At 35.7% G+C, this 22,424-nt stretch overlaps 1 protein-coding gene across 1 annotated transcript in view; it reads right to left on the bottom strand.

Moving 5' to 3' along the window:
• The window catches only part of TMTC2 (transmembrane O-mannosyltransferase targeting cadherins 2), a 439,771-nt gene that overhangs the window by 195,911 nt on the left and 221,436 nt on the right, over nucleotides 1-22,424 (bottom strand). Inside the window, exon 4 of the mRNA XM_023220977.3 lies at nucleotides 7,339-7,453. Within this exon, the coding sequence (XP_023076745.1) occupies nucleotides 7,339-7,453 (115 nt within the window). The remainder of the gene's footprint in view (nucleotides 1-7,338; nucleotides 7,454-22,424) is intronic.

Here is a 22,424-nt window from a genome sequence, read left to right as displayed (position 1 = left end):
GAGATTTCTTGGTATCATTATATATATATCTTATATATTATATATACATACATACACATAATGATTATATATAATACACACACACACATATATACATACATACACACATATATACACATGCACCAGTGACATTTGTTCAAAATGTTAGCTTTTTAAACAGTCTTATTTGTCCCACTCTTTCACTCTCTCCATTAAAAATTCCTGGCTGGGCCGTCTCTCTTTTACACTAAAGCTACTAATAGGGAGGTAAGGAGATGTGATGCGTTGAATCATGTCCCCCTCACCCCCCCCAAAAGGTATGTTGAAGTCCTAACCTCTACTGTTTCAGAATGTGACCTTATTTGGGAACAGGATCATTACAGATGTAATTCAATATTATGGGTAGGCCCCAATCCAGTATGACTGATGTCCTTTTAAGAAGATGGCCATGTGAAGATGGAAATACACAACATCATGTGACAACGAAGTCAGAGACTGGAATTACGCAGCTGCAAGACAAGAAACGCTAAAGATCACCAAGAAACCACAAGAAAAAGGCAAAGAAGGATTCTTTCACAGGTTTCAGAGGGAACATGGCCCTGCCAACACCTTGACTTCGAATTTCTAGTCTTCGGATCTGTGAAATGATAAATTTCTATTTTAAGCTATGTACCTTGTGGTATTTTTGTTACAGCAGTCCTAGGAAACTAATACAGGAGTCACCCCTAATATAAATGTGTTTGTTTCTGAAACTGCAAGAAAATGAAACAAATGTCTAATTCAAGAAAGCTCTTTATAAGCCAGAAGTGTTTAGTGATAATGATCAAAATATACTTACATAATTCAAAGAATGTGGTTTTCCTAATACTCATTACTAGTCTTATCATTTATTGAAAAATGGGATATATTCTGCTCTGATACGGATTTCATAACTTATTTAAAAGATCAGTGCAATTGGAAATGTTCTAGGTATGCAGGATATAATAATGAATAAGAAAATGTCACCACCCCAAGAAGCTGAATATTAATGGAAATGGTCACTATGCTTCAACACTAAATGTAGTAATTACTACTAACTTTTGACAGATATTTATTATGATACACAATTATTTATTTATTCCTAGTTTATTTATAAATTTGTTTTCCAAGGTAGCTGGTGATCAAATGCCTTCTTGGCATTTCTAGAAATGATATTTTTTAATCCTCTGACTTTTTAAATTGAAAGAGTTTAGTAATTTAATTGCAATATTAAATATCCCACCATAAATCTTAGACTATCTGATAATGGTGTTTAAATCTTTAATATGGGCTACATCCACTAGATTAATTTTAAGACATGTATATACATTTATATTTGTTGTCTAACTGGCCTTTTGTGGGTTGTATGGTTCTTGTTTATTTGCTTTTTGTTCTGTTTTGTTGTTGTTGTTGTCCTTGTGTGTATAGGTGTGTTAAATGTAGTCAGCTACTTTGTAATCAGTTTTATCTAGCTTAATAAAAAATACGTAAGAAGTCTAACTATTGCATGAAGTATCACTTCATCAAAGATTTGACAGAACTCACTTGTGAGATGCCTTGACTCAGTTCCTTGTTGAGATAATTCCTTAATATTGTTTCCAAAGTTTTCCAAGGTTTTTGAGATTGCCTATCTCTTCTTGGGCCAAATTGACCATTAATACTTCCAGGAAGAAGTATATATTAGTAGGATTTTCATATATATTATTAGTGTTTTATTATTTTAAGCATATATCCAGTTATAACTCTTTTCTCATTCTTAAAATTGTATATTTGAGATTTTATAATTTGCCCTGTATTATCCTTACCCAGAGCTGCTGATCTTCCAGAGAACAAGATCTTAGATTATGCATTACTTCCTATTGTTTCTCTGCATTCTAATTTATTTATATTTTCTCTTTACTTCTCTTAAATTTTTAGTTTATTTCCTTGCTCATTTATTAGCTTCTTGGATTGGGTATTTACTCAGATTCTTACAACACAGAACAAAATGACAACTAACTTACAGTAGCAAAATCTCTATCATCAACAGACATAATGCTTCCATTAGGTAAGATAATCAAGAATTGACAATAGCATGTTAAATTCATCTGCATTCTGAAATCTAATTCCTAATACAATATTTAATGTTCTATTGAATTACCATTTTAAATATCATTTGGAACAGACCGAAACAAATCCATAACAACAACGAAAGGACATTGACTATTTCTTAGCCTAAAAATCAATTATATTTCACATTGCAGTGAGTGGTGTAGTGAAGAGGTTGAAAGTGAACTCTATACTTACAAAACTAGACAGTGTAAATCACTGAGCCATGATGATTCATCTGCTTTGTCTCTGAAAATGTATTATACATGACAAGACAAACCAACATCATAATGCAAATCTATTAAACCTGGTCTTAATAATTTCTTGTATGGAATAGCAGATTTTAGTAAATTTGACAATATGAATAAAAGGCTAAATACAAGGCTGTACAATAAATGCATGATATCTATTGTTATTAAGAATAGAATTAAGTACTGTGTAAATTTCATATTATATAACTACTGTCTGTAAGCATGGATTCAAATGATATCAAACGACATTATAATTAATAGATTTAGAATTAAAAATGCCTTCTGTAGCACTTTCTTCTTGAAGGCAACTCTGAGCACAGGTGTGCAAATCCAATGATAATTTTTTTAACAAAATTCTATACCATGAATTCAGTAAACTCACTAACAGTTACTAAAACCTTATATTCTCTAATATATTTAATTCTAAATATTTTATTTCTCTATGTAAAGGTTGTTTTTTTTTTTTTTTTTTTTTTTTTTTTTTTTTTCCTAAATTTGAAACATATATATTGAGGCTTTTTTCCCAAACCTTTGGTTTATTTCTGCCTAAAGAAATACCACAATGAGATATCATCTCACGCCAGTTAGAATGACAATCCTTAAAAAGTCAGGAAACAACAGATGCTGGAAAGGATATGGAGAAATAGCAACACTTTTACACTGTTGGTGGAGTGTAAATTAGTTCAACCACTGTGGAAGACAGTGTGGCAATTCCTCAAGGATCTAGAACCAGAAATACCATTTGACCCATTACTAGGTATATACCCAAAGGATTATAAATCATTCTACTATAAAGACACATGCACAAGTATGTTTACTGCAGCAGTATTCACAATAGCAAAGACTTGGAACAATACCAAATGCCCAACAATTACAGACTGGATAAAGAAAATGTGGCACATATACACTACAGAATACTATACAGTCATAAAAAAGGATGAGTTCACGTCCTTCACATGGATGAAGCTGGAAACCAAAATTCATAGCAAACTAACACAGGAACAGAAAACCAAATACCACATGTTCTCACTCATAAGTGGGAGTTGAACTATGAGAACACATGGACACAGGGAGGGGAATATCACACACTGGGGCCTGTTGGGGGTTGGGGGCTAGGGGAGGGATAGCATTAGCAGAAATACCTAATGTAGATGACAGGTTGATGGCTTCAGCAAACCACCATGGTACATGTATACCTATGTAACAAACCTGCACGTTCTGCACATATATGCCAGAACTTAAAGTATAATAAAAAAATATTAAAAAAAGAAATACAAGTGTTGCACAGATACAAAGTCAGAATGTCTTAGGTTCATATATTGGCTCCTCTACTTACTTTCTGTGTGACCTCAGACACACTACCTCTGAGTCTCAGTTTCCTTGTGTTATAGGCTTCCTTTGAAGAAAAACTATGGTAACGTATGTAAAGAACTAAGAAGAACATTTAGCACACAGAGATAATTGAAGCTACTGCTACTAAAGAAAAAAAATTAAAATTATCCCATCATTTTACAAACATGGAATATAACTCTTTGTGTGTACCTCTTGGATATAACTTGATTTCATTCCTGAAAAAAGCTGTCCTCAAATATTTATGATCTTATAAGGTAATGTTCCTTAAATTTCAGATATAAATCTACATCACTCATACTATTGCTTACTTCATATTTTCCAAGATCATTCCTATTTTTCCTCTATCTTTACCTATAACAATATTCATATGTGTTGCTTAGATGTAGTACATATGTTACTATATACATATATTATATATATTACATTGAGTAATAAATGTACATGTATTACGTTGAGGGCCTAACAGAAGCTTACAATTCCCAAAACCTTCTAAAATGCATGAACAAATGTAGGTATTCCATGCCAATTAACACAAATGGTTTGTTCTATGCCTCTGTCATAAACATCTTTAAAAGACATAACTGTAACTGATGAAAGGACAAGTGATTAATGCATGCTATTATCTCAAAGAGGTATTATCACGTTATATGTCCTAGAAAGACTGAGAAAAGCAATTTCCTTCTCTTTTAGGAGTTAAGATAGAACAAGGAGTAACTTCTGTACGCCAGAGAAAATTATGTATATCTCAAAACTAAAATTTGCTCTTTAACAGTCTCTAAACTTTCTATGAGAAAACTTTTCTTTTTTCTACCTATGCAAATAAGTAGAAAAAATGTTTGTTCCTATAAATATGATACCAAACTTATTTATAATATTATATATTGCAAAAGTGTATTTTTTTTAAATATTTGATTTAAAATCATTGAAAAATTTACCTATTTTAAAATAGAATTATTGATACCAGAATTCTGTCAAAGCCAATACTTTCAAATCATTGCCAATATTTCTTGTGGAATTTAAGCTTCTCCGTTTAGGGTGACAGATAAGTGTGGCTTAAAGACCCATCATATTAGTAAAAAATACTGTGGAACTATATTTGGCACTTATGACATAACCCATTTCCAACAATTAGGGGGAAAAACTGATCTTGCCAATAACCACTTTTCCAGCAAAGACTTTTCACTAGGGTTTGGGAAGGTCAATTCATATGCTGTCATGATTTACATATGCATCCACAGACAAAGTCTTAAGATATAATTTTAAAATTGCATGTCAAGTGAAATTTTCTAATTGAATACATTTCTCTTCTCAGTAAAGAATAAACCTGGATAAATGCTTTGAATCCTTGTCCAACAGGTATCGCAAAGAGGTGGGCAGCATTTTAACCATGGACTACGGATAAGACAGAGAGAAATATTTCAGTGAAGAGGTGTTGGTTGTTCAGCTTACTTTTCTTCCAAAAATGTATGAAGGATGGGAGCCAGAAAAGCAATATCCCATACTGCAAGGCAAGAGGCCCCTCTGACATCACTTTCAGATGCAAAAAGTGTAAAGAACATATGTATGAATATATTAAACTCATAAGGTTCTTTTTCATAAAATAAAAATAATATTAATAAAAATATAGCAAAATAACACTATTTAGATGAAGAGGACTTGAGCCTTTGTAGGAGTACCTAGATATATATTTTCATTCAAGAAAAGAAATAGATACAAATTGAAATTAGTTCAGCAAAGAAGATGGTAAGATACATGGTGAAACAGGACACAGAAGAGAGTAGGTAGAAGGAACAGTATACTGGAGCAGGTGTGCTTCATGTGAAAGAATTCCAGGTGACAAAGAGAAAATTACACACTATGCAAGCCAACACAAAACATATCTGCTGACCTAATTCAGACCACAGGCCGCTAGATTGGGATCCCAGTATTAAAGCCTACGAGGTTAAAAACAACGGCAACGTATGAACAAAAAATTAAAGCAGAGCTTATCCTGTCTGCTTTCCCTTAAATATCTAGATTTTTTTTATTTTTAGTTAAATTTTATTTTAAAGTATTTGTGCCTTTAGACTTAGACAACACAAAAGATTCAGGTAACCAGAGCATAAATACATGTTTTAAAAGTTTACAGATTAGCTTGATGCTGTCAATATCACACAGCATTCATTAAACTCAAGCAGCAAGCATCTTATTTTTCCTAGGATCAGTCATCTTACTATAGAGAACTGGTCTGCCTCCATTCCATTCCAACTCTGGAAGTGCTGTCAATGGAAGTGACTCATTGCCCCTCCCACATCACTCAGTGTTTCAACCAAGAGAGGGCACAGGACTGCAGGAGGGTCAGTCCAACAACTTTTTCCGGGATTAATACAGACACTGAGACAAAACAGTTCTCTTTCCTTCTGAGACTGAGAAGAATAAGGATGCTATCTATATTCACAAAGGCACAGGAGTCATCTTTCCCATTGTTATAGAGTACCACAGAAAATGGAGCAAACCCAGAAGAAACCAGAGCCACAAAATGGAGAAACATTCCTGAAACGCAATCAGGCACTAGATCTAACTAGGCCTGCATCTAGTCAATCCAGGAATTTCCAGTTAGGGGAGTTTATACATTCTCCGGTGTGTTCAGGCAAGCTTAAACTGGATTTCTGTTACTTATAAACAAAATGTTCTCATAAATATAAGAGACAAAGACGATATTTGAGTTTGTTCAGCATTTATCTACTCACATCTCATTGTACCAGCTAGGACTGTCCACTCAAAGAACAAAATCAGTTTTTCCCCTAGGGATTTTTCTAACCCAACATATAATAATATCCTAAATTATCCCAACCTCACTGATAATCATCAGTGCCTACGAAGAGGAAAACAAAAAAGAACGATGACCTTACTCACTCACTTTTCTGGTGTAGCACATATTCTATATATACTTTGATATGGCAATTTTTTTTTTAATGGAAGACAAAATCTATCATTAATAATCAAGGCTGGGCACAGTGGTTCACACCTATAATCCCAGCACTTTGTGGGGTAAGGCAAGAGAATTGCTTCAGGCCAGGAGTTAGGCACCAGTCTGGGCAATATAGTGAGTCCCCATCTCTACAAAAAAATTTAAAAATTAGCCATGCATGGTGATAAGCACCTGCAGTCTTAGCTCTTTGGGAGGCTGAGGCAGAAGGATTGCTTGAGCTCAGGAGTTTGAGGCTGCAGCAAGCTATGACAGTGTCTCTGAACTCTAGCCCAGGCCACAGAGTGAAATACTGTCTCAAAAAATTAATAATGCTAATAATCAACGCATGATTTACATAACTCTCATAGGTAACAGGCTTATTTTATGAACTCATCTAAGTATTAATGGAACAAACATTTTAAGAACTAAAAAATATTTAAACCAATGTTTATGTAACATGGCATACCACTTCCAAAAAATTCAGGCGTAACATATAAGTACACATGAATATTGATGATGTGGTCCAAAACAAAGAAATCACAACCGCTATCCACCTAATAGTCTCAGAGGCATGATTAACAAAAAGACCATTTCAGTACAATAGCTATCATCATCTCCATTTCCAGCAGTTAAATCAATAGTCCCTCTTACTGCAGGTTTCAAAGATGAACCAAACCAGAGAAAGCAAGGCATACTCACAAATTATAAAGCATGTCAGCCATGTTGCTGCGGTAATACAAAGCATTTCTATAGGCGCTTTCAGCTTCAGAAATTTTGCTCTGACTCTTCAGAACATTGCCAAGGTTACCCCATGCTGCCAAGAAGAAAAAGAAATTCTCAGACTGAACATCAATTCAATTACACATGACATAATATCAGGCCATCAGGAAGTACCACGGGGAGAGAAAACCATCATAAAACATTTTTAAGAAAGAAAATTTATTTCCTTTATATTCTAACATTTCATCAAGCCAGGAGATTAAATATAATCAAAGTCTTAAAAAGTTAAAGTAATTATTATGTCTCAAAGCAGATATACATATACAGTTCATCATAAGGCCAAGAACAATGTTATCTTAAGATCACCTACAAAGCCTTCATGCTCTTCCAGATTTCAGTAGGGGTCTTTATGGTCTGAAATTATTGCATACTTACTGGGCCAGAAACTGCAAGAAATGATCTTAAAATAAACAAATATTTCATTCAAGTATGAAAAAACTGATAAATGGCATAGAAGATCTGGAGATGAAAAGCAAAAAAAACTAAACAAGATCAAAGCTATAAAGAAGCTTACCAGGCATCAGAATACATCAATAAAACATTATAGATATAATGTTTTTTTGTACTCTTTCTTCTTATGAGCTCACTTCCCTGAAAATAGCTATTTCTACACTTAATCATGTTGAAAATTAAATATATTTTCTGTGTACCCTCTTTGTTCTCCCCAAATAATAGTAATTTTTCAACATTAAAAATAACAAAAGGCACAGCACCAATAATTGCCCCCATAGTACGGCTCTCCAATGAACTTTGCCCTCAAACTTGGCTGCTTCTCTTGCCTTCTTACTTCCCCACAAGGAGCTGGGGTATTGAGTCCTGAAAGCAGAGTCCCCCAGCAAATGATAGAGATGAGAAGAAGGATCATGTGTGTTGATATATTTACTTGGGTGACTACTGATTTTACCTGAAAAATGAAAGGGTTTTGAGTTATCAATTTTAATGTAAAAAAAAGTGCAGAACCTTTCAATCTCAGATTTGCCTGTGTGCCTCTAAGAAATTTAAAACTCCTGTGCTTCAGTTTACTTTATCTGTAAACTGGGAAAATAGTGTCTCATCTGTTTCATGATGAAGATGAAGTGTGTTAATATACACAAGCTGTTTAAGGCAGTGTCTGAGGCTGGGCACGATGGCTTGCACCTGTACTAGCACTTGTGGAGGCCGATGAGGCGAGCGGATTGTTTGAGCTCAGGAAGGGTTTGAGACCAGTCTGGGCAACATGGTGAAACCCCGTCTCAACAAAAAATACAGAAATTAGCTTGGCATATTAGCACATGCCTGCAGTCCCAGCTACTTGGGAGGCTGAGATGTAATGAATGCTTGAGCCCACAGAGTCGAGCCCACAGAGTCGAGGCTACAGTGAGTCATGATCACGCCACTGCACTCAAGCCTGGACGACAGAGTGAGACCCTCTCTCAAAAAAATAAAATAAAACAAAATAAAAAAAGCAAAGACAGTGCCTGAAACATGGTAAACACTCAATAAATATTGCTATTATCGTTAATATTATTGTGGTTGATACTCTTTACAATTTACAGTAGTTAAGCATTTCTTACAAAAATAACATTAAATACAATGCACTTTATGGCCTTATGTTATCTACAGAGAATACTAATCCTTCATGTTTGCAATGTCATATACCTTCTTTGCTTCCAATGGAAAACAGGGGAAAGGCACTGAACTCACAATTATGAGCTAATAGTGCCATATACCATGCCACACACTTGACATATATCATCTCACCGAGCCCTCAACACAGTTCCTAAGTGCCCATTCCCCAGATGAGGAGACAGAGGCACTAAAGAATTTGTTTGTTTGTTTGTTTATTTATGTATGTATTTATTTATTTGAGACAGAGTCTTGCTCATTACCCAGGCTGGAGTACAGTGGCGCCATCTCGGCTCACTGCAACCTCCTCCTCCCGGGTTCCCGCCATTCTCCTGCCTCAGCCTCCCGAGTAGCTGGGACTACAGGCGCCGCCACCATACCTGGCTAATTTTTTTTGTATTTTAAGTAGAGACGGTGTTTCACTGTGTTAGCCAGGATGGTCTCGATCTCCTGACCTCCTGATCCGCCAGCCTCGGCCTCCTACAGTGCTGGGATTACAGGCGTGAGCCACCACGCCCGGAGGCACTAAAGATTTTGTAAAGTTAATACTGAAGTGTTAGAGCAAAAACTCTAATCCGACACTGGCTGTTTGCAAACTTTTTCTCCCCTCGACCTAACATTTTCATTACACATTTCATCTTTCACTGCAAACCAACATTCACATACCAACATTCACATAGGCCTTGGCATTATGAGTCCATAGAAAATTGTATCCTTTAAATTAAAAGACAAAATAGTGTAAAGTATTGTCAAATTAAACCACTAAATGAAAAGAAAATAAAAAGTAGGAAAACAGTAAAATAAATTATAATTATCTTCAAATATAATAGGCATAATACCATACGTATTCTATACCACAAATTAATAAGATATGCCTCTATGGAAATTTTTAATAATTAGGCAATTTTAAAACCCCTATTCCTCCCAAAGTTCTGCTCTGATTGTGTGATTAGTAAAAGAGAATATATTTACATTGGAATCTCTCTGAGAAATGCATTCAAATGTTAATTGAAGCACCAGGAAATCCTCATTATAATGGTATCCCATTTTGATAGTAGTCCTAGGTCACAGATGATTAAAAAAACTAATACAAAGACATACCTTTGAATAGTTTAAGACATACTTCCAGCGAAAGAAATTGATTTCTTTAAATACTTACATCTCAAATAAATAATAAACTAATAAGTGCTTCTCTTGTTGACAACAGACATATACAAGAATATCGTGGAGATGTTGTGGGTGTAGGTCCAGACCACCAAAATAAAGTGAGTATCTCAATGAAGTGAGTCACATATTTTTTTTTGTTTTCTAGTGCATATAAAAGTTATATTTACACAATAATATTGTCTAACAAGTGTGCAATAGCATGATGTCTAAAAAACAATGACATATCTTAATTAAAAAATACTTTATTGCTAAAAAATGCTAACAATAATCTGAGCCCTTAGTGAATCTTAATCTTTGGTCTGGTGGAGGGTCTTGCCTTAACACTGATGGCTGCTGACTGGTAAGGGTGATGGTTGCTGAAGGCTGGAGTGGCTGTGACAATTTCCTAAAATAAGACAAAATAAAGTCTAGCATATCAATTAACTCTTCCTCTCATGAAAGACTTCTCTGTAGCAGGTGATGCTATTTGACAGCATTTTATCCACAATAGAACTTCTTTCAGAGTTAGTTTCAATCCTTTCAAACCCTGCAACTGGTTTATCAACTAAGATTATATAATATTCTAGGTGCTTTGTTGTTATTTCAGCAATGTTCACAGCACGGTCACCAGGAGTAGACCACCTCAAGAAACCACTTTCTTTGCTCATCCGTAAGAAGCAACTCCTCATCTGTAAATATGTTATCATGAGATTGTAGCAATTCACTCGCATCTTTAGGCCCACTTCTAATTCCAGTTTTCTTGCTCTCTCCATGACCTCTGCAGTTCCTTCCTCCACTGCAGTCTTGAGCCCCTCAAAGGTATCTGCAAGGCCTGGAATCAGCTTCTTCCAAATTCCTCCTAATGCTGATATTCTGACCTCATTCCATGAATCACAAATGTTCTGAATGGCATCTAGAATGGCAAATCCTTTCCAGAAGTTTTCCATTTACTTTACCCAGACTCATCCAGGGAATCACTGTCTAAGGAAGCTACAACCTTACAAAAAGTTACTTCTTAAATTAGAAGATTTGAAAGTCAAAATAATTCCTTGATCCATGGGCTATGGAACAAATACTGTGTTACTATGCATGAAAACAGCATTCATCTCCTTGTGCATCTCTGTCAGAGTTCTTGGGTGACCGGGTGCACCGGCAATGAGCAATAATCTTTTGAAAAGAATTTCTTTCTGAGCAGTAGGACTTAACATTGAGCTTAATATATTCAGTAAGTCATTTTGTAAACAAATGTGTTGCCATCTAGGAAATACAGTTCTACTTATAGAGCATAAAGATTTAGCATCATTCTTAAGGGCCCTAGGATTTTTTGAATGTTAATTGACCAATGGCTTCCACTTAAGGTTACCAGTTATATTAGCCCATAGAAATAACAGTCAGCCTGTCCTTGAAAATATGAAGCCAGGCACTAACATCTAGCTAGGAAAGTCTTATATAGTATATTCTTCCAATAGAAATCTGTTTTATATACACTGAAAACCTATTGTTTAGTTGTAGCCACATTAATCAATTATCTTAGCTATATTTTCTGCATAATTTACTGCTTTTCCATCAGTACTTACAGCTTCACCTTGTACTTATATGTTATGGAGCTGGCTTCTTTCCTTCAACCTAATGAACCAATCTCTGTTAGCTTCAAACTTTTCTGCCACAGCTTCCTCACTTCTCTCAGCCTTCATATAATTGACGAGAGTTAAGGACCTTGTTCTGGATTAGGTTTTGGCCTAATGGAATGTTATGGCTGGTTTGATCTTTTATCCAGGCCAATAAAACTTTCCACCAGCCAGGCGCAGCGGCTAACACCTGTAATCCCAGCACTTTGGGAGGCCGAGGCGGGCGGATCACGAGGTCAGGAGATTGAGACCAGCCTGGCTAACATGGTGAAACCCTGCCTCTACTAAAAATACAAAAAAATTAGCCGGGTGTGGTGGCGGGCGCCTGTAGTCCCAGCTACTGGGGAGGCTGAGGCAGGAGAATGGCGTGAACCTGGGAGGCTAAGCTTGCAGCGAGCAGAGATGGAGACACTGCACTCCAGCCTGGGCGGCAGGGCAAGACTCCGTCTCAAAATAAATAAATAAATAAATAAATAAATAAATAAAAGGAAAATTAGCCTAATTTCATTATTTTTATGTCTCAAAGAATAGGGTTGCCCATGGAAAGGGAGAGAAATTGGGGAAGGGCTGATCAATGAAACAGAACATGTACAACATTTATTAAGTAAACCATTTTATAGGGGCACAGTCACAATATTAACAACATACATCACAGATAACCATAACAGATATAATAATTAAAAAAATTAATATATTGTGAGAATTGCCAAAATATGACAGAGACATGAAGTCAGCACTTGCTGTTGGAAAAATGGCACTGACAGACTTGGTTTATGTAGTTGCCACATTCAATTGGTTAAAAAAAAAAAAATGCAGTATCTGAGAAGCACAATAAAGTGAAATACAAGAAAATGAGGTATGCCTGTCACTATATCTAGAATATATGTTCATTCATTTGGTTGACTGTTCATTTATCCACTCATTAATGTATTCAATATTTATTCATTCATTAGATATTTGTTAAGCATCTATTTGGTGCCAGGAACTTCATTAGGAGCTGGACACTCAATACTGTTCAAAATAGTCAATTCCCACCCATGTGAGCTAATGTTGGAAGTGGGGGATGGAGGTAGTGGAGGGAGGGTGGGATCCATACAATAAAATAAATGAATTAACTTCAGATAGTGATAAGTGTTATAAATAATGTAAAATAAAATCATGTGATATGGATGAGGCTAATTTAGATAAGGATATCACAGATTTAGGAAAATAGGTATGATCTCTAAGAACTAAAGGATAAGGAGCAAGTCTGGCAATGACTGTTGATGCCACATAAGGAAAATACAGCAAAGGATCTAAGGCAAGAATGAACTTGATGTTTCCCAGAAACAACACCAGTCAGGTGAGCGGCTGCAAAATGAGAGGGAAAGTCAAGATGAAGTCACAGAGACAGGCAAGGGTCCAATCACACAGGGTTTCACATGCCACAGTAAGAAGCCTAGGGGTTATTTTATTTGCGATATTTGGGGGGAAATATTCAGTGAGGGATTTTGTGATTTGAGTTTTATTTTCAAAAGGTCACTCTTGACTCCTCCGTGGAGAAGGTACTCGTTGCAAGAGAACTAAAGGAGCAACGGGGGGACTAGCTGGAAGGCAACTGCAGTAATCTAGACAGCAAAATTACAGTGGTTTCCAAGAGGATAGATGAGCAGCAGAGATGGCTATTTCAAAGTGAGAAAACAACTTAGAAAGTAAAAATCATCAACAAGGTTAAATGAGGCAAAGTCACAATCTGAAATTAGGTTTCCTGCTTTTTATACAAATGAAAATCTCTTATATTTCTTAAGATTAAGTAATTGCCCTAGATGCCTGCAAAAATCTTGTTTTCCTGTTGTACACACACATATCATACACAATTATCAGCTTCAGACAAGGTTACTCTGATAAAGCAAAACAAATAAAGACCCCCTCAGGAAAAGGTCACTGTATAACCCACAAACTACCAAACATCCTCCTCTCTTGCTATATGAATGATTTCTTTATCCAGACATAGAATTGTCCTGGTATCCAATCAAAATAAAGCCCTCACTTCCTTAGACTGTATTCCAAATCACCCAACCAAAGTCAAAATCCTATAATAGGACATATAATGAGATGCCCCAGAGTTCTCCATGATGTAGCTGTTCTCTCTCAGTGTGAGAAATAGTTAAGCCAACTTTTACTTCAGGTGTGGCGCTAGTGGTCTTTGGCTGAAGAGAATTGACAGAGGATTTCATCATACTCAAATATAAAAACGATTCCTTCTCAAATGCTATCTTCCTTAAATTATTGATTCACAACGCTGTGTTGATCAAAATAGATTTTAGTTTTCTGAAGAGCTGCCATAACTCTTCATAGCTGATTCTATGAGCTACTTCTTTAAGAAATTTGATCATATTAACCCAATCAACTTTTTAATATCATGTCAATTTTTAAATCTAACCTTTCTGACTATCTGGAAGTATGCAAACCAAATCCTAAAAGAAATGGAGGAATATTCCAACTCATGGATAGGGCAATTTAATATTATAAAGATGTCAGTTCTCCCCCAATAAATCTATGAATTCTATGTAAATCCAATCAATATTTTAGTATCATTTATTAAGAAACTCAAAAACTATATTTTAGTCATAATATATAAGAGAATAATGAAAACTGATTTTTATACCATATTCATGAAATACAAAGATAAATTCCAGATAGCTTAAAAAGTTAAATGTGAAAAAGTAAAGCTATCAAAAGACTATATAAAAGAATATATCTATGGAATGGAAAGGAACTTTTTAAAAAGAGCTCCAAATATAATTTGAAATGTAAAAATAATAATAATAATAATAATGGATTTGGGTATTTCAAAAAGGACTCCTATTTAATGAAGAATATTATGAACAAGTTAAAATGCATAATATGCTGGGAGAAGATATTTCAAACATCTAAACAAAGAAGTGTCTGTACTTGAAAACTAGAAGGAACTCCTGCAAAGTAACAACAACAAAAAAAATAAGAAATAGAATAGGGGAAAAATAGACAAAGGACATGAATAGGATTGTACAAAAAGGAAAACCAAAATGAATACCAGGCATTTAAACTAATACTTAAATTTTTTAATAACCCCCCTGAAATGCAAATTATAACAACCAGATATCTTTTATACCTAGACTGGCAAAATAATAGAAAAATGGATAAGGTCAACTACTGGTAGGGATGTTGGGGAAGAATCCTGTGCACAGCTGGTGGCAGTGTGGCCTGGGGCAGACATTCTGTGATGCCCTCTGACAGTACTCAATCAAATCAACAAATGTAAGTGACTAAGTCAAAAAGGACCTCTGTCTAGCAATCCCACTCCCACATAAATTCTCACCTAAGAAAGCATGTAAGAGAATGTTTAAATTCAACTGCCTTAGTGTTGGCTGACAGTGGGTAGTAACAATAGGTCCATCATGGGAGAACAATGTGGGACACTCACTTTCCACACTCCTATGCAGCATTAGGACCAATTAACACCATGTCGATACTGCTACATGAATGGACCATAACTGCCTACAAATAATTTTTAAAAAGGAATGCGATGTCATAACAAAGATAAATGTTAAAAATTGCTTCATGCCCAAAATATCACTATGTATTTAACATAGTGTATATTACAATTAAATCAAAGGTATATTATAAATCAAATACATTACATACAAATCAAATATGTTAGATCAGCTGTCTATGCTGCAAAGAGAAAATTAAGAATACAGATAAAAGGGGATTAATGCATGAATAAAATAAAGGAAACTTGCAGGGATTAACCTGAAAACTGCAGTGAAGGGAAAAAGAGAAAGAGAAGGAAAAGGAAGGGAGGAAAGGAAAGGAAACAAAGGAAAGGAAACAAAATAAAATGAAGGTCACACATCATTTTCTTTTAAAATACAGATGGAGTTATGCTACATCCTACTTAAGGAATAAAAGGTTGTAACATCCACTAAACTTTTTTTTAAGAAAGATAATTCAAAACAGATGTTTGGGATTATCTTCAAATTTTCACTTTGGTACTCATTCTTTGGGCCACTCAAAGACCTTGTATTTTCATTAACATTTAATATAATGTGCATTTTTTATATGTTTAAGCCTGTATATTTTATTGGTATATTCATTTCATATAATCTTTTAAAAGTGCAGTTTTATTGAAATAAAATTCTCAAAGTTCTTTCAATGAAGTGTGATGAAGTGTAAATAATAGTTACAAATGTTTTAAAAGTCCACATTTGTTTTTTCCTGTTGCCCAGGCTGGAGTGCAGTGGCATGATCATGGATCACTGTAGCCTCAACCTCTTGGGCTTGAGCAATCCTCCTATCTCAGCCTCCCGAGTAACTGGGACTACAAATGTGCACCACCATGCCTGGCCATTTTTTTTTTCTAATTTTAATTTTTGTAGAGGTAGGTCTCACCATGCTGCCCAGGCTGCTCAAAAACGCCTGGACTCAAGTGATCCTCCCACCCTGGCATTGCAAAGTGCTGGGATTACAGGCATAAGTCACCGCACCCAGCCTAAAAGTTCACATTTTAATAGAGGATATGTACAGATGAATGCAAATCACACTTTCAACTCTGGATATAATAAAGGATTTATCTGAAGTTCAAAAAATATAGTTGTTGTTCCAAAATCCCAATCTAATTTTGAGAAGTTTTTTTCCCAATGAAGTTTCCAAATATTCAGAGTATTCATTTCATTCCTGTTTTAAACAAAATAAACTTCATATGAAACTGCTCTAACTTGGATGGACTACTGCCCCATCTCAAGGGCCTGCCTTGTAGCATTGTGACAGCATAAAGAGAGCAAAAGAATGGGAAGTGGAGAAGAGGAGATGAAGAAGAAATTTTAAAAATTATAATAAAAATAACAATAATAATAGTGTTTACATTTATTTAAAGATTTTACAACCTTGGTAGCCTCTTCAATTCATTTAACCTAATAAAAACATTTGGGGTCTATAGTATTACTATCCCTATTTCACAGATGAGAAAACTGAGGTTAAGCCTCCTAAGTAGCAGACTTAATGACAAGGGAGATTCAGATATGTATCCAGGCATCGAAATGTGATCAGAGGCAAGGCTATTTCACCCTCTCAATATTGAGTTTGAGTACAAGGTAGAATATCATAACATGGTACTTAATATGTTTCACATATTTTAATTTAGGGTCTACAGCATAAATATGAAAACAATTTATCCAAATAAGTTATCCTCTCAGAACTGCTGGGGGTGGGGGTGGGGGGGGGGGAGAAAAACCCCACAGTACTAACAAAATAAAACTATCTGGTATCCATATTTCATAATATATTTTTCAGACCAGGGAAAAATTAATGCCAAGTAGTATATCAAATGTTTTACATGTCTTTGGGAATATAATTTTATATGTCACATTTTCCTGTTAACATATTGGAACTGAACATATTCTGCCTATGTAAACAAATGGTTGTTGCTCAAAGATGTTGGATGGGAACTTCGGTATATTTATCAATTCTTATTAGTGCCCTGAAGATACTTTACATGTGACAGAGATTTAATAATCATTGTTTAATAAGTAAACAATTTCAATCCTAAGACTAAGCATATATAATGACTATATTAAAGGAAGGCAAACAGACACTTCTAGATATCACTGGATAAGCTCTAGAAAATATGATCTGTAGAGCTATTTTATATTCAAAAAGAAAAAGAAATTCTTCTGTTAAAAAAATCAAGAAGTGAAGAAGTAGGAATAACTCTATACCTCAAGGGCCCTTCACATTGATATTAAACTACCTCTAAAAAGTATCCATTTACTAAGAAACTTGATCTTAATTCACAATGAAAGTTTCTCTTGTACTTGGTCCACAGTCTGCCATGGTTTATTTTATGTTCTTTCAAAGGCAGAAGAATAATTAAATATTCCCATCTTGCTGAAGTTGTTCTAAAGAGAAAATCAAATGTGAGGTCCCTCTAGAAATGCTGTGATCTGCTACAATAAATACCTCTAAATTTTTTTCAAAGTTCTAATTTCAAATACATGGTAGTCTTAAGTTTACAGAAGAAATTCAAACTTACTCTGAAGTAACTATTGCAATTTCATATCTCTGATATACTTCACGGAATCAATACAGGGATATTTGAGAACATTTTTCAAGATTTTTTCTTGTGTTAATAATTTGAAGAAATTATATATATTCATTAATTATAAAAGAAGTTGTAACACGTTTTTCATAATTTGGCATGCACTGCTTTGAAAAAACAGCTAAAAGAGCAGAAAACAGACAAAGATAGAAAATTGATTCTTAGAGTAAGGTTGTTGCTATAACAACACCTGAAAATATGGAAGCAGCTTTGGAACTGGATAATGGGTGGAGGTTGGAAATTTGGAGAATCAGGCTAGAAAAAGCCTATATTGCCATGGGAGGGCTCAGAAGACCTCAGAACTGTGGAGCTACCAGCGTACAACACCAGTCTGAGAGAGCGGAAATGTGAGCTGAGCCCAGAAAAGCCATGGGCGTGGCAGTTCTCAGTGTCTTGAGAGCCCAACCCCTATATCAGTGTGCTCAGGATGTGGGACATGGAATCAAAGGAGATTATTCTCCAGTTTTAAGACTTCGTATTGTTTTCCCTACTGGGTTATGGATTTAGTAGGGACCAGTTACCGTTTTCTTCTTTCCTCTTTCTCCCTTTTAGAATGAAAATGCCTACTTCGATGCCTGTTTCGCTGTTGTATTTTGGAAGTAGATAACTCGCTTTGATGCTGTAGACTCACATCTGGAAGGAATTTGCCTCTATACAGATCATGCCTTGAGTATCACCCATATCTCATTTAGATGAGACTCTGGACTTTGGATTTTTGAGTTGATGGAAACAAGTTAAGGCTTTTGTGACTTTGGGGATGAAATGAATATACTTTTGCACTATAAAAAGAACATAAATTTTGGGTGCCTAGAACAAAATGGTTTTGCATGTGCCCTCAAAATTCAACATGCTGTAAACTTAATCCCCAGTGTAACTGTATTGGGAGGTAGGTCCTAGTAAGAAGTGACTGGGTCATGAGGGGGAAGCCCTCATGGATGGATTAATACAGGAGTGGGTCAGTTTTCACTAGAGTGAATTGTTATAAAGGCAAGCCCAGCCCCTCATGCTTTTTCTCTCATATGTGCTCTCTCTTTTGCCTTCTGTTATAGTTCAACCCTTGCCAGATGCCAGCGCAATAGTCTTGGACTTCCCAGTCTCTAAAACTGTGAGCCAAATACATTTCTTTGTGTGTTTGTTTTGTTTTTTTAGAGACTAGGTGTGGTAGCTCACACCTATAATCCCAGCACTCTGGGAGGCCAAGGCTGTCAGATCACAAGGTCAGGAGTTCAAGATCAGCCTGGCCAACATGGTGAAACCCCATCTCTACTGAAAATACAAAAATTAGCCAGGCATGGTGGCAAGCACCTGTAGTCCCAGCTACTCAGGAGGCTGAGGCAGAAGAATCACTTGAACCCAGGAGGTGGAGGCTGCAGTGAGCCAAGATTGCATCACTGCACTCCAGCTTGAACAACAGAGCAAGACTCTGTCTCGAAGAGAGAGAGAGAGAGAGAGAGAGAGAAGAAAAGAAAGAAGATAAAATAAAAAGATAAATGAATTCCTTAATATTTAATTTTTACCTACTTAACATTCAGGTCTACATAAGTAATCATGCCTCTTTGGGTTATCATCTCAGCATTTTCATTTTACTAATACACTGCACAGTCATTGAATGTGGTAAGGAGTCTTATTCTTGTTTCTTGCTTCAGCTATAATTCATTTTAAACCTTATAAAATTAACATATGTCTTTAGTCCCTATATAAAAATCTTGAGTTCTATGTAAGGTTCTGCCAAAATTGAAGTATTTAATTGCATTAAATAAGGGGATAAATCCTAAATTTTGCTTCCACCAACGCTGAGTTGCTTGTTTGAAATCAGAGTGTCACTTTCATGAGGAGGTAAAAGTTGCAGTCTTGCCAGTTATCTATCACAAATCATCTGCAAAAAAAAAAAAAAAAAAAAAAAACTTATTTGCACTTAATATCGTAGTGCTTAATATATCTACTAAGAATTGTTTTTATTCAGATTACAAGCCAATTTTGGCCAGGCACAGTGGCTCATACCTATAATCTAGTATTTTAGGAGGCCAAGCTGGGCGGATTGCTTGAGTCCAGGAGTTCCAGACCAGCTTGGGCAACAGGGTGAAACCCCAATAAATACAAAACTTAGCCAGGCATGGTGATGCATGCTGTAGGTTGGGGTGAGGGAATCCCTAGAGTCTAGGAGGTCAAGGCTGAGGTGGGAGAATGCCTTCAGCCTGGGAAGTTAAGGCTGCAGTGATTTATGATCGCACCACAGCACTCTAGCCTGGGTGACAGAGAGAGATCCTGTCTCAAAAAAATAAAAGCTGGCCAGGCGTGGTGGGGCTCACGCCTGTAATCTGAGCACTTTGGGAGGCCAAGGCGGGCAGATCACGAGGACATGAGATCAAGACCATCTTGGCTAACATGGTGAAACCCCGTCTCTACTAAAAAAAAAAAAAAAAAATTAGCCAGGGATGGTGGCGGGTGCCTGTAATCCCAGCTACTGGGGAGGCTGAAGCAGGAGAATTGTGTGAACCCTGAAGGCAGAGCTTGCAGTGAGCCGAGATTGCACCACTGCACTCCAGCCTGTGTGACAGAGTGAGACTTGGTCTCAAAAATAAAATAAAATAAATAAAATATATTAATTAATTTAATTAAAGCCAATTTTAAGCTAGATTTGTGTATGCATATGTGATCTCTCCTAATCCGCATAACAAATGAGCTTATATTATCATCCAGTTTGTACTATTAATAGAAGAAGAAACTATGCCTCACAGAAGTGACACTCAAAAAGATAAGAGAACAAAAAGATGGTGTGTCTGGTTCCAAAGTCCTTGCCTTTAACCATAATGGAAGTCTTGGACTTTGGATGTGCCTCATGAATGGTCTTACCAGCTACAATTTAAATAAATATTATTTTAAAATATAAATGTTAATTATGTTCAACTTTCTAATGTCAATGGAGAGAGAAAGAAGGAAAAAAAGAAAACAAAGGGAGGGGAAAAAGAGCTATTTAACTGCATGGAACTGAAAATGAGCATGAATGTGTTGTTGCTGTTTTTTAAAGTAGACTGTCTTCCCACTCCATCTATTAGCAAAGATTCTAAGGGTTGGGGGGAGTCAACATTTGTAGACTGGGTATTTTACTAATTGTATGATAGTCACTTTATATGACTCCAGGGAGATAAGAGCCTTTGTAAGCCTACAGGAATTTATTTTTTCTGAAGTAATTCTACCTCAGATTATTACAGAAAAGAACATAATAGTAAGTAGGTAAATAAAACAGATGTAGTTAAAATACTAAGTAGAAGAAGTGGCTATGATTTAAAGATCATGATTCATATATTATCACAACACATATCCTATATGCTTATATGTAATTCTAATTACAGGAATTTTACAAGATACAGTTATTTCTCATTCCCCTATCTGTAGTTACTTCAGATGGATCTGAAACTAAATGTATTCCCAATAAGGAAAAAAAAAAAATGTAAAGATAAAAATTTAGTACTTCAGTAATATATTAACACTGTTAAGTCTTGACAGCACTGTCACTATAACATCTATGTGCACACTGTAATATCCACATGTATAATCCAGCACCCGTGTTTGTTTTGTTTTAGTGTATCTAGGGTTGTTCCTTGGCATTTTACCATCTGCAATTTCTACCATATTCCTGATTTGACTATGAGCCATCCTCACATCCATGGCTCAGGTCTGCTGCCAGTACCACTCGTGGTATTTGATTTTGGGGTTTTCCTGCACTTGTCTTCACTCCATTTCTTATCTATGCAAAATTTTTCCCAAGGCTTCTCAATTAAAACTTACCTGCCCTATGAGTCAAATAACAATGTGCTCTATACAATGTTTCTCACAAACTAGCACACGGCATTATATATAAAGATAGTTAATATAACTGCACTTTCAAATATAATGACTGGCCAAAGGGAGAGAATTTGGGAGCAACAAGCCTTGAGGCTCTCCTCAAATCCCATGCAACAAACCCATTTTGCCTATCACACTGTCAAAAGCAGTTAATGGAACACTTGGGGAATATATATACTAGAACGTCATAAATAGTGGTCCTGTTTATATAACAAATATACCGATTCAGTAAAGGCTTTTTAGAAATTCCTCATATATTGCTGATCGCATAGCCCATGCAGTCATCCAACCAGCATCTTTTTAAATTATTATTTTTCTGTTTTAATTTTTTTCTCCATAAATACTGGGTCCTTCTATGTTGACCAAGCTGTTCTGAACTTCTGGTCTCAAACAGTCCTCCTGCCTTGGCCTCCCAAAGTGCTGGGATGACAGACGTTGAGCTGCTGTACGCAGCCTTGATTATTAACAATGATAGATGTTGTCTCCCATTAAAAGATCAGTTCCTTTTGAGTTATGGTAAATCCTAAAGAGTACAAGTTGCCTCTGAGTTTGTGTCAGGAATAGAATTGTCTCCAAGCAGCCCTTACAGCTTGCTTCTAACACAATTGGGATCATTTGAGTTTGGTTCAGGTATAAAAGATGAAGAACCCTTAGAAAGACCC

The sequence above is a fragment of the Piliocolobus tephrosceles genome, chromosome 10 (genome assembly GCF_002776525.5).
Source record: "Piliocolobus tephrosceles isolate RC106 chromosome 10, ASM277652v3, whole genome shotgun sequence".
Lineage (NCBI taxonomy): Eukaryota > Metazoa > Chordata > Mammalia > Primates > Cercopithecidae > Piliocolobus > Piliocolobus tephrosceles.
Note: the sequence above shows the minus strand (reverse complement) of the source record. Positions and strands in the feature narration are given on the sequence as shown.